Raw genomic sequence first — 14,107 nt, 5'->3', positions numbered from 1 at the left:
AAGGACTCGCTCACCCTCAGGTTTCCGTTCTGCTCATCGTCAGAGCTCACCTGTCGCCATCACAGGGCCACTGCACATGATCCCGCACAAGTGCCCAGGACAGACAGGACATGTCCTGAGCCCTCCAACGGGCTGATCTTTATAGCGCGTGGGCTGCACGCCTGTCTCAAAATCCACCCTGGGAAATGGAAGGGAGTGGCCACCATGGTGGCTTCTAATGACAAGGGCTCTTCTGAGGCTCACAAGAAGTCAGGCTTCCACGACACTAATGTGCAGAGCAGATGGCAGATGCCTGAGCCCACTGCAGGTGGAGAGGAAGCGGAGCCGGGGGAGTGGGTGCTGAGTGGGCACAGAATTCTGGGGGCCTTAAAAGGAAGAGGCAGGGAGACAATTTGATGAGAAGAAAATCGTGCGGTCTGCCAAGGGAGAAAAGCCTTAGGTTTGGTATCTTAACTTTGTGCTTCCAGTATTTCAGTTGAAAATTATCTTTCAACAGTTTACAGAATCTTCTAAATCAGAAGAAAGAGTTGTATCTAGAACAAATGGAAATTTTACCCAAACCTTGCACTATCTATGGAGATATTTTACAAAGTCGTCTATTGTCCAATTATGGAGTTAGAGATAATGAGTAAGATTCCTATTTGATGATTAGAGAAATGAATGGCATTGGATGGTTTTAAAAATGGCTTATTTTGTATTGATAAAAACTGTAGTAATAACGATATGTTAGGTAAATTAACATTTCCATCTGGTATTATCGGGGAGTTTTTATTTAAGCATTTAATTCCCCCCAATGTGGGTTTTCAGGCAGGTCCCTGAATCATGTAATGGTATCTTGCTCAACATCATTGTAACTAATAAATGCAGATAAAGATTAATTGTCTTTTTCTCAATTTTTAAGATCCTGACTTTAAGGACCTTGGCGTTTTGAAACCATTACCAGGTTGGTAAAATAGATATTTAATCATGTTCAGAGGTCTTTATTTTCTGCTGTGAAATATACTTTTGGTTTATTATTCAAGCTCCATTTTTGTGTTTGTTTGGCATTCTGTTATTTAGTGTGTGAGTTTGAGATGGGCGGTCCTGAAGGAATTGTGGAGTCTATACAAATTGTGAAGGAAGGCAAAGCTTCTGCTAGCGAGGCCGTTGATTGCAAGTGGTACATCCGGGCACCTCCACGATCCAAGGTCAGTCTAAAGGTCAAACCCAGACTCGACAGCCCCCCTGGGAAGTGTCAGAGCATGCATAGCTTTCAGCAAGCTGGACGGGCTCAGTGCCACACTGTAAGCTATTGTTTTATTTAGGTTCTGAAATGCAGCATGTCTTCTCCTGTCCCGTGTCGCTTTCATGTCATAAATAACAGGGAGACGTTGCCGAAGATCATTGGGTAACCTGAACAAGAGACTCTACTATAATCCCAGTCCTCAGAAAGATGGATTGAAATGTTGTCCTTTAGGGGTGGTTCTAAGTATTATAATTACACTTATGTTCCTCAACCCGAAATCATATCAAGGAAATAAACTGATCAGGGCTTGCAAAACAACACATCTCTGGCATTAAAATAAACCCATGTGAAGGCCAGGATCCAGGGGTCAACAGGACCCAGGGGAGCATTAGTGGCACGTGGAAGTGTGTGTGGCAGGCTGGACAGTGACATGATCAGATCTGCATTCTGGAAAGTCGTTCTCCTGTGAAGTAAGGGCAGAGGGGTCAGCACTGGGAGCAGAAGAGCCCCGGGAAGCCTGGCAGTCATCCCCGGAGCTGAGGCTGGTTTACGAAGGTGGACAGGTGAAGCAAGGGCACCGATAGATACATCAGAATGTGGTGACTGGGTATTCGAGGGGAAATAGGAGTCACCTTTGAGGAAGCTGGTGTTTCAGGAAACAGTTTTGTCTTTCTTCACAAATATTTTTGTCTGGGGTCTGCATGTAATTTGGAAGTGTGGCACACTTTCCCTGAACTTCCAGTATGGAGGGTCAGAGACCTGGCCCACATTCCAGGTTTGTCACTTGCAGGTCACCTCACGTCTGAACACATCTTTGAAAAAGTTAATTGCATCTCAATGAAAGGCAGTAATTCCTCCTTAAAAAAAGTCAAAGGCTGTTGGTACCATAACACTCAACTCCCCTCATCAATTCTGAGGGAGTTAGATTGTTCTTTCTTATACGCTCACCACAGGCAAGTGCTCCTCATTTTCCTTAAACCCTATGAATGGAAGGTTTTCAGGAGGTTTTCTCCACTGGACGCATATGTGTCCCACCTAAGTCACAGGCAGCATCTTTGTCACTGTCCCTATCACAGAGCAGGCTTTTATGGGAGTGTAAACACACACCGTTTCTGCCAGCTCACAAGTAGACTGTCTTTTGTACGGAAACAGAACATCCATGCCCAATGTGCCTGCCTGTTACAGAATCAGGCATCCTGTGACTCAAAGGGGAAGCCACCTGCAGGGCCGGACAAAGATGGCTTCCTTGTGACAGGCTTTCTCTGTTAAATGAAAGGGTCGAGGATGGGAAGTAGCTCTGAATAGCTGGAGAAAAGCAAGAACTGGAGGTGGCTGCCCATGTGGGCCTCCTGTTTTTGAGGAGCTCCTAGCCGCCTGGGAGAACAGACGGTCAGGACACGGACTAAACTTGATCTGGCTCCTGGTGAAAGCATGCATGATAATGGCTGATGGAAACCTATTGCTTATTTGGGTTATTTAAGTCAAGTATCTATTGCTAATCAGCCTTTTCACAAGTAGAATATACAATCTCTGATATCTGCTTTGTTTGAGAATAGTAATATAGATGATCCCTTTTATTTTTTATTTTTAAAAAAATTTTTATTGTTATTCAGTTACAGTTGTCTGCATTTTCTCCCCACCCCTCCACCCCACCCCAGCCAAACCCACCTCCCTCACCCACCTCCACCCTCCCCCTTGATTTTGTCCATGTTTCCTTTATAGTAGCTCCTGTAAACCTCTCTCCCCACTATCCTCTCCCCACTCCCCTCTGGCTATTGTTACATTGTTCTTAATTTCATTGTCTCTGGATATATTTTCTTTGCTTTTTTCTTTTGTTGATTATGTTCCAGTTAAAGGTGAGATCATGTGGTATTTGTCCCTCACCGCCTGGCTTATTTCACTTAGCATAATGCTCTCCAGTTCCACCCATGCTGTTGCAAAGGGTATAAGCTCCTTCTTTCTCTCTGCTGCGTAGAATTCCATTGTGTAAATGTACCATAGTTTTTTGATCCACTCATTTGCTGATGGGCACTTCGGTTGCTTCCAGTACTTGGCTATTGTAAATTGTGCTGCTATGAACATTGGGGTGCATAGGTTCTTTTGGATTGGTGTTTCAGGGTTCTTAGGGTATAATCCCAGAATTTCTGGGTCAAAGGGCAGTTCCATTTTTAGTTTTCTGAGGAAATTCTGTACTGTTTTCCATAGCAGCCGCACCAGTCTGCATTCCTACCAACAGTGCACTAGGGTTCCCTTTTCTCCGCATCCTCTCCAACATTTGTTTGTTGATTTGTTTATGTTGGCCACTCTGACCAGTGTGAGATGGTACCTCATTGTGGTTTTAATTTGCATCTCTCTAATGGATAGGAAAATCTCAGACATTCCACGCAGCAACATCCTCACAGACATGTCCCCTAAAGTAAGGGACATAAAGGAAAGAATAAACAAATGGGATCTCATCAAAATAAAAAGCTTCTGCATGGCTAAAGAAAACAGCATTAAAATAAAAAGAGAACCAACAGTATGGGAAAACATATTTGGCAATGATACCTCAGACAAGGGTCTGATCTCCAAAATATATAAAGAACTCACATGACTCCACTCCAGGAAGACAAACAACCCAATTAAAAGATGGGCAAAGGACTTGAACAGACACTTCTCCAAGGAAGACATACAGAGGGCCCAGAGACATATGAAAAGATGCTCAGCATCACTAGATGATCCCTTTTAATTAGAATGTATTTAATCCAGTTTTTTAGAACTGGGTACACCAGAGGCAGGGAGGACTTTGGAAATCCATTGCTCGCCAGCTCACTGGACAGATGCGTGAGCTGAGTGAGGGCGATGGAGTGTTACATGGGTTAGCAGTGGGGTGCGGGGACATGCCCCTGTGAGCAAGTCTTTGGGATTTGCGCAGATTCCAGAGCAAGGACGGTGGAAGGAGAGCATGCTGTCGCGTTCTGGGTCTGGTCCAGACACGAGTGTTGGGTGACCCCATCATGGTACCTACTTGGATGTTCATTCCACGAAGTGGGGCTTATTCATCAGTGCCGAGAAGAGTGTCTGTCCTTCAGAGAAACGTCGTGGAGAAAATGAACTGATGCACATCTAGAGAAGTGGGCATGGCATTGATCTTCACACAGTTGAAGGGCTGCGATAGGACACAGGAAGGGAAGGATAAGGCTAAATCTGCCCGGTTTTAAGCACTGCAATTTACTTGAATGCTTGAAACTGGAGCAATATAGCTTTTGATTCAATATAGATAAGGTTTTTGGGTTTTGTTTGAATAATCGAGCTGCCCAAAGATCAAATGAAATTCCACAGGAGGAATAATCCAAGAGGAGTCTGGCAGGGATTTTGTATAATAATTAAAAAGTCAAGTAAATTTTTGGCATGGATGATACTAAACCCCTTTCAAGACCGAAACTTGATGCGTTTGTAATGAAGGATTGCCCAAGTACTTGGTTAGTAACAGCGCTAAAGCAAGATCTTTTTCCCCGGACTCAGTCCAGGGTGATGTCACAAAACCACACTGTTCAGGGGCATTTTCAGATTTGTGAAGTCAGGAAAATAGATAAGTCAAACACTTGTAAAAATGTACAAATGTAGCTAATTTAATGACGTCAGGTCTTAGGAGAATAAAACTCTAGCTTTTAGTAATTACCCATCATTTAAAGCTTGAAATGAATTTTGAATATGTTTTTACTTATTTAAAAATGTTTTGAATGCAATTAGGATACAATTAAAACATATATAAGAAGTCAATATTTCAAAGTGAAGTTGTGTTGAAGTTAATTGTAGGTTGAACTTCATCGTTGTGGGCAGAATCTTAAAGATGACCCTGAAGATTTCCAGCCCGGACCCTAGAGCCGTGTCTAAGATAAATAGCACACAGTTGATTATGTTAAGTTCCTGGCGAAAGGGATTTTGCTGATGCAATTAAGGTTCCCAATCAGTTCATTCTGAGTTAATTAAAAGAGAGTTTATCCAGGTGAGCCTAATCTAATCACATGAGCTTTTTTTTAAAACTCCAAGTTTTCTCTGGCTGTGGGCAAAGGGGAAGCCAGAGGGTCTGAAGAACGAAGACTGTTTTCTAGGACCTAAAAACGAGCCCTGGGAAACAGTCACCAAGAAAACAGGCTTCAGAGACCTCGGTTTTCTGTCTCATGTACACACCCTCAGCAGCCTGAGAGTATTGCCAGCCTACAGAGATGATAAATGGGTATTGTTTCAAGCGGCTCAGCTTGTGGTAATTTGTCACAGAGCAAGGGGAAAACTAATGCAATAGACAAAGGGGTAGTAACTGTAATTGATTACAATGATCAGTTTTAAGGTTCTAAAGATTGCATTTGCCCTTATTATCTTGAAAAAGAAAAAGAAAAAACTGGGTAAACAAAATGAAACATTTAACTGGCTAGATAACTACCAATGAAAATGTTGTAGTTCAACTCTGTTTTAAACGATATCTCAGTTTTGTAATAACGGATTTTGGAGGGCTACTCAAATGGGCTCCTAAAATATTTGATACTCGTCTGTTTATCAGAAAGTCATTTTAACATTGTTAAGTCAGGATTTGCTGTAGACTGTGCGTTTTTTCAGCATCCCAGAGAGGAAGAGGCTATCCTGATTTTCTTTGGGGTGTTGCTGCCTTCCAGATTCATGGGGTGTCCCACCTAAAACGACAAAGCCTGGCCTGTCCAGTCACACATCAAACAGCAGCCACACGAGCCCTGGGCTTCCCAGTGTTTAGGATGTGGGCTCTGTTTACCCAAGTGTAGAGTTTCGAAACCACGGCCTGTGTTGTATTTACTTTGTATTTATCATGGAGGAAACTGTCCCGGCAAGTCTTCAACAACCACTCCGCACAGGGTCCGTCTTCTGTACAGCATTGTGATGTGAAGGGAGGCACCAGGTTGAATGGTCACCTCTAAATGTCTGCAAATATATTACTTGGTAAATTGTTAGCTAGATTTGCTTGCTGTGAGTATGCAAAAGCATCCTTCTCCCCTTATTAGTGCGATTGGAAGACAGATATTACTAGAAATTGCTTATATGTTCCGAAGCTTCCCAAGTCCTGTTTAATAAATCATTTTGTCAGCTCAAACTTCATGATTGATTAGAAAGAAGAATGCATCAAAATGATTCCCTGAGAGGAGATGGTAATCGGGCCATTTTAGTGGAGTTATATAGGATTCTGTTGACCATTTTCTCTTTTCTTCAGCAGAGAGACTGAAGCGCTTTCTGCTGTTTTCTCCCTTAAGCAAACACATGGCCAGAAGGCATTCTTCCCCGCAGTGATCTTATGGCACAAGGCTTCCTCTGCTGAGATCTTATTGAAATCACAATGCAGGGAGGGCTTCTATAGGACCTCCACCAGAGCCAGTGTGCGGAAGCTGGGCCACTTTTCTGGCTAATGACATTTGCAGTGACAGCCCCACACCCAGGAAAGCTAAATACCCACTGACATGTTTTATCTCTTTTCTTGGATGATAAAAAAGAAGAAGGTAAAAAATAATTGAATACTTCAAAGGTGAATGATAAACTCTAGTGCCTGCACTTGTTCATCACTTCCTCTGTAACTAGTGTCCTGTGGGATCGGAATGGCCTTTCAATGTAGAAGGTACTCAGACCTCAGCCGTGCACTTCACGGAAGGATGCAAATCCATCTCCTTTTAGGGAAAACTTGGACCCTCTCTAGAACTGTCAAACGAGAAAACAAGGGCCAGATACGCAAATTGCCTTTCTAACCACAGCAATAGCCTTCTCTACAATCACTTTATCTTTGGAGAAAATTGAAGCTCGCCATTTATTGCAGAGGGACACATTTATTTTCTATGAATCTCATTTATATCTCCATCGTCAACTTGTTTCCTTGCCCCATTAAGAAAAGAGACATGGCTTTGCTTTCTTATTAATTTTGTTGCAGCTTGTTCTCTGTACGATTCTAATGTTCTTTATGGAACAGAAGCCTGTGAGAATTTTTTACAAGTGCACGCGAGGCTGTGCAGTGTGATACTAAGGAGCAGACTTTTCGCGATGATCTGAGTCAGTACCGATCTCAGGGGCTGTGTCATTTTGAGAAAGTGACATCGTTTTTCTGAACCTCTTTCATTTTTCATTTTAAAATGGTTATGATAAGTATTCTTCATAATTCTGCAACATACTCTCCTTTGCTTTTATGTTATAGGTTAGAGTTATAAATACATTGTTTTGAAAATCATTGCATACAAATAATAAAAATGTCATTAATCTATGTAACTATCATTATGTATAGCACTTGAAACACTGGCATATAGGTATCCAATAAATATGTGATTGGTGTTGAACAAGTGAAGTCAATAAAGAAAACAGGATTTCCAATCAACCATTGAACTAGACCTTGGGAATTCTTAAGAAGTTGGTAGTTAGAGAATGGGAAATGCTTACTTCACGGAGAACTTATTTATGTGCATAAAAATCATTGTGTGATATTCAGAGATAAGAGGAAGGACACTTTGCTCATTTATGGTGTTTAACTTTTTTCATTATAACCATTTGGAAGCCAGTTAAAGATTAGAGTATGGTTTTTAGAAATATTAGTATAACTTTGACTGGGACAGGCATTGGGGGTGAACTGGAAAATACCCAGGACATTTGGGAAACTTGAAATATCACGAAAGTGTCAGTGGGATGGAAAACCACTAACCTGAGGGTGAAGTGCCCCAGAACCAGTGCCCCATCCAATGAGAACATTGAGGAGAAAAGAGAAATTTCTTTTAACTGAAATAATAATACTTTTTAATGCAGGGGCAGGCATACTGGACCTGGGAAACATGTGTCTTATGAGATTCACAGATAATAAAATAAATAAGAAAAACAGGAATATAGGGTGATGAAAGAGTTTTTTAATTGAACGCATGTCTTTAGTTTATAGGTGATGCATTAATAAAAGGGCACTTAAGAGGAAATAGCTGATAGGCATTCCTGTTTTAAAAAAATGTAAAACGCTTAGGAGACACTTGTACGAGAGACACCGTCTTGATTCCAGAACCTTCCCAGACAGCCTTCTCATGGCACCTGAGTTCTCACTGCTCGCAGTCTGACACACGTCTTTGTGTGGTGACTTAGCGGACACTCGTGTTCTCCCCTGGGCCTCATTCTGTGTTTGTCACCATGTCCTCAGAGCCCTGAATCAGGTCTGAGTCAGAGGAAAACACCATGGTCTAGATATTGCTGTACCAGTGGGAAAATGGACAGATGACTTCTTTTTAAGTTTACCTTTGGTTGAATTTATTGCTTGTCATTTTTAATGCACGTTGGAGCACAGTCAGATTCGAACTGTGGGCCATAAGAAGTATCGTGAAGCAGCGTGACAGAGAGGAAGGGTTATGGACTTGGGGGTTAGGGGGACGTCATGTCTAATGTCAAATTTGCATTGTCTGAGTTTTTCATTTGAATATGACAATAAAACTTTATAGAGTTGTTGGGAATCTTTAAAAATAATCTATTGAGTAGGTTGCACAACAGTTTTTACTCATTTAGTGTTAATTTAGCTGGTATTTATGTGGACTTAGCTAACTGGCTTGACTTTATTATGGTGAAAATAATAGCAGGTCAGCTATCTTTTATTTTTTTAAATATAGTCTATCTCAAAAGCAAAGCAGTCTAGTTGTGCGAAATAATTTCATCAAAGCAAAGTCAGCAACCACCTTTTGATACCCTTCTGCTTCCCTTTGGTATTAGCACAAATTATTTCTACCTGTGCATTTTCGGATGTGGACGTCATGAAATGCATTTGACAGGACTGCATCGGGAGGATCTGTTACACATTTGTGCTGATCCAAATAAAACAGCAGACCTAGGAAAACTCATAACTCATTCCAGAGAAGTTATGAGGAGAAATAGGATCATTGGGGTAAAAATACTCAGCTGTGGAAAATGGTACATTTACATAAAGGAAGGATAATAACATCTGAAGAGAATATTACCCACAATTCGAACTTACTCATCCATCCTTCCTTCTTTCCATCCCCGGGCCACAATAATAAGGTTGATTGCAATCAAGACAGGCTTGTGAGGCTGAGAAAGAGGGACTTCCGGTACTTACTGAGTGGCTCTCCTCTTTTGATTCGGGGAAGTGATGGTCCCCTCGTTGTGTTGCAGATCTACTTGCGATTCTTGGACTATGAGATGCAGAACTCCAACGAATGCAAAAGGAACTTCGTGGCCGTGTATGATGGCAGCAGCGCGGTGCAGGACCTGAAGGCCAAGTTCTGCAGCACGGTGGCCAACGACGTCATGCTGCGCACGGGCCTAGGTGTGATCCGCCTGTGGGCTGACGAGGGCAGCCGCAACAGCCGCTTCCAGATGCTCTTCACGTCCTTTCAAGAACGTAAGCCTCTCTCTGGCCGCCTGTCCTTCTGAGGGCGGGGCGACGCCAGCCCCGCGGGCGCCAGTGGCATTTGCGCGTGGCAGGTCAGGCTGCTCAGTCCGTGCCTGGCATCAGGGGGAGTCCCCTGCCTTCGTTGGGACCAGTGACAGGAGAGAGCTACCTAGGACAGTCTATGTATTTTTTTTTTGTGTGTGTGTATTGTTTATGCCACTACATTCCTGCTTTCTCTCCCCATCCCCACCTCCACTGAGGTCCACGCTGTCCCCTCCCTAAGTCAGTCCCCACTTCATTGTCAGTGTCCCTGGGTCACACATAGATGTGCTTTCGTTAATCTCTTCACCATCCTTCATGCAGTCCACTCCTCCCCCCTCCCCACCCAGCAGCTGTCAGTCTGTTCCACCTGCTTCTGTTTCTATTTTTGTCCATTAGTTTATTTTGTTCATTAGATTCCACATATATGTCAGATCATGCGGTATTTGTCTTTCTCTGCCTAGCTTATTTCATTTAGCATAATAGTTTCCAGGTCCATCCATGCTGTCACAAAAGGTAGGAGTTCCCTTTTCACTGCTGCATAGTATTCCATCGCATAAATGTGCCACAGCCTTTTTATCCTCACTTACTCATGGGCATTGGGCTGTTTCCAGTGCTTGACTATTGTGAATAGTGCTTCTATGAACATAGGCGTGCATAAGCTCTTTTCCTATTGGTGTTTCGGGGTTCTTCAGATATATTTCTGGAAGTGGAATCGCTGGGTTAAGACAGAGTTCCATTTTTAATTTCTGACTACTCATTTCTGCACAGGGGCCATAGTCTTGCATAAGACAAGTCCCACCGTTCAGCTGGGACATGATGAGTTCTCTCTCTTGGGCTGAACTCTTCCAAAGCTTTTAGAACTTATACAGTAGCTTCCGGTGAAGGTTGAGTACAAATACTAACAACCTACATAGGAACATTTGGTTGGTTCTCTTTAGCACACTTCTCTTATAGTTTCCATGAAAGTCGGCAAAGAGAGAGAATGGCTTGGAAAGGGAGCAAGGAGAAAAAAGTTTCAGAATACATTTAAAATGGCAGAATGGATGATACCCAGACAGAGGTGCAAAGCACAGCAATTTTAGAAAATTATGTTCTAACAAATAATGAGTCATATTAATAGATATATATTTGGAATATTCTTTAAAAACCATGAATAATTCATATTTAATAAACATATAGAAATAGAAAATAATCCTGAGAAATTTACCTTTATCAAATTGGCACCTTGTAATTTGAGGCTATACATTTTTAAATACATCTGAAATTTCAAGGGTTTCTCAGTGGTAGGCACAGCAGCTAATATTTTTTTAATTCATAAATACTAAGTCTATCAGACAGTTTTTTCACATATTGAATAAGTAGTTTGGGTCTTATGTTGCTCTCTCATTACCCAGCTGGAGAATTCTAGAACACCAGGTGCCCTGAATGTCACTCCATCTTTCGGAATCTTGATACCATCAGAGAGTATGTTAAATATCTCACCCAGTACTATTGCAGATTTAACAGCAGGCTGCTATCCATGTCTTCATTTCAAGAGTTGATCAAAATGTTAGAAGTAGCTCATTTTTATTTCAGCAAGGTATTTGGCCAAAAATCCAAAAAACTTCTGGTCATTTTCTGGACTGGAATATGAAGATATTCAGGTTATAACGAAGCACATTTGGCTGAATGTTCTGCCATCCCCCACAGGCGTGCCTGGGATAAGGAGTTCCCGTGTACTTCATTCAGTATTCTTCTTAGTCTTAGATAATAATATATTGAAAACTCATACCTAATTTGAATGACAAATACAGAAGGGTTCGCTAATATTTTAGATAACACCAAGTTTTAAAAATACAAAAAAGTCTGAAATGTTTTTCAAAGCTACACCATAAACTGTAGCAGAGAGCGATGAAAAGATATACTCTTACATTTCAAGTATCAAGTCAATGTAAATGGTGCAGGGGAACCCTGACTCCTAGGACATCCTAACCTTTTATTTCCTTAAACCCAGGGTAAGCCATTTTACGTAAATGACAAAAAATCTTATGCAGTGTTAGCTTATATGAGGGAAGTGCAATGAACCCCTCAGAGAAGAGTGTCTATGGGAAACCGTACTGGTCCAAATGCAGGCTGGGTAGCCTGTTCTCTTCCGGGTAATATTAATGAGGAGGGGAGGAGTTATTCGAAGAGGATGCAGAAGTATCTACAATCATGAGAAATGGCCAAAAGGAGAAGGAATGTGTTTCTCAGAGATTTTTTTTTTGTTCAAAATGTAATAACTATCTTAGATTTGTATTGGATGATATGCATTAGTATCTGAATGGGAAGATGAATGTTTGTTAAATTAATTATAAGAGAATATTTGAGTCCAATTTATTTAAAAAAAAGTCTAGCTCATAGGAGCTGTGATATTCCCAAACTGAATGTGTTCTGACAGAGAATACAGGGGTGATTCAAGCTGAAGTGGATTATCATCTGCTGGGAACAGTGTAGGGAAATGTCTTTCTTGGATTGGGGAAAGGCTGGCTAACCTCTGAGGTCCCTTCCAACTCTAAGACTGATGAAGATCTATGATTCTTTAATATTTTTTCTTGTATAAGAAATGGTGAATGATGTCACACTGTGCATATACCATTGGGAACATTTCTATTTGAGGTCAAAGGTAAAAGTTTCCACGCACATAATTAAATATCCGCAGAAGCCATTCAAGTGGGTGGCCTTTCCAATGACTAACCCAGAAGAAGCAGGGTACTCTTCCTCCACAGGAAGAGCTCTTTACGCTCCTACACAGTGGATGGGTGACTACTCCCATCTGAATGGGGAATGTTGCACAGGCATTCTCAGTGATTATCTCGTACATTTACAATAAGCTGTGATTGAGACAAATGTATTCTGCGTCTCTTTGCCTATGCAGTTTTGTTTTCATGTTTATTCAGTGGAATGGGCACATAGGGGCACCCCAAAAGACACCTCGGCATTTTTGCATCTTAAGTTTGACATATATTCTTTAACAAAGATAACTTATTTAATGTGTAAATGTATCCTGAAATGAATACTAGAATTTATTAAACATTGTAACCACCCAACCTTTGCTTGACCATCAGAAGCATCCAAAGATCACAGTGTCAGTAACGAAAAGGTCCTTTTGAGAGGTTCAGGTTATGCCTACCAGATCCTCCGTCAAAGTAGAGGGCTTCCTGGAGGGTTAAAGGCACTCACCCTCAGCCATCACAGCAGGAGCCAAGGAGAGAGAAAGAATGATCTCAACCAGATTCATGAGTGTGACTTTTGTCTAAAAACAAAACCTAGTGAAATTTCAAGCAAGGTCCATGAGGTTCTTGAGAAAACTATTTCAGCAGAAACACTGTCAGCTTGGACGGAAAGGGACAGAGGGTACCAAATACAAAGAGGTTGTTAGAAACGCCAAATCCTGATGGTGTGCAGCAGTCTGGTAAAACTACTCAGCCACAAACATCTGTCACCTTTCTAGGACGGTTCTGAGAGCAGACGCAGGAGCCTGGAGGGCAAAGCCCACAGCTTCAGAGGATGAAGTCCTAGAACCTGAAACATAACCAGGAAAAATCCAACAGTTCCCCCTGCTGGATTTCATAACTGTTTTGGGCCAGTGACTCCTGCGTGCTCTCCACTCTCTTACTTGTGAGCCGGGATCTCTATGCCTGTTATCTTGCCTGTCCCACCTTTGTGTGTTGGGAGTGGTGGGAGGGACGCGTAGCTGTCTCTTTGGCTCCATGGCTATGTGCATGCATGGAGAGCAACCATACCCCAGGGGCTGAAGCCGAGGCGGCTCCAAGGTCTGCTCTCAGGAGGTCCACTTTCGCCATATTTAGGTGATTGAGATGGTGAAAGTTTGGACTTGGAGCTGGTTGACTTAAGAGGACATTTGGGACTTTGGGTTGATGTAATGGGGTGAGCCTCTTTTGAGCCTTGGGAAAGGGTGAGTGTATCTTGCACCTGTGAGGGAAAGGGAGCCTGGGGAGCCAGCCGATGGACCGTGACAGGCAGAGTTTTGTGATGACTCCAGAATTTTTATTACCAGTGTACAAGCCTCAAGCATATCCCTCCTCGCGTGTGCAAGAAAAGTCTGTGACTACGTGGGCTGTCGCTCCATGGTCATGTGACATTTTATAAGGCAAAAGGGCTGATGTATAAGTAGTTAACACTCCTAGTCACTTGATTCTGAATTAATCAAAAAGGAGACTTTCCTGGTTGGTCTAACTACACACAAAATATTGATAATAATGTTTATGCCCTTTTAAAAGGTGTAAAGGTCAGGATAGAGGAAGTCAGAATTAAGCAGTAGCAAATACTCCTTTTGGCCTTAAGGGATCACACCACCATGTTATGAAGAGGGCCATCGGGCAGGGAATGGTGGGTGTCCTTTAGGAGCTGAGTTGGACAGCCAGCAGGGAAGCAAGAACCTCAGTCCTACACCCCAAGGGTCTGAATTCTTTCAATATCCTGGGTGAGCTCGGAAGATG

General features: G+C 42.2%; 1 protein-coding gene across 1 annotated transcript in view; it reads left to right on the top strand.

Moving 5' to 3' along the window:
• Positions 1-14,107, top strand: part of NETO1 (neuropilin and tolloid like 1) — a 72,785-nt gene that overhangs the window by 45,289 nt on the left and 13,389 nt on the right. The window contains 3 exon segments of the mRNA XM_045187644.2: positions 902-943; positions 1,060-1,187; positions 9,365-9,593. Of these exon segments, the coding sequence (XP_045043579.1) occupies positions 902-943; positions 1,060-1,187; positions 9,365-9,593 (399 nt within the window).

This window comes from Desmodus rotundus, chromosome 10, assembly GCF_022682495.2.
Source record: "Desmodus rotundus isolate HL8 chromosome 10, HLdesRot8A.1, whole genome shotgun sequence".
In the NCBI taxonomy this organism is placed as follows: domain Eukaryota; kingdom Metazoa; phylum Chordata; class Mammalia; order Chiroptera; family Phyllostomidae; genus Desmodus; species Desmodus rotundus.
This window is presented reverse-complemented; position numbering and strand designations above follow the sequence as displayed.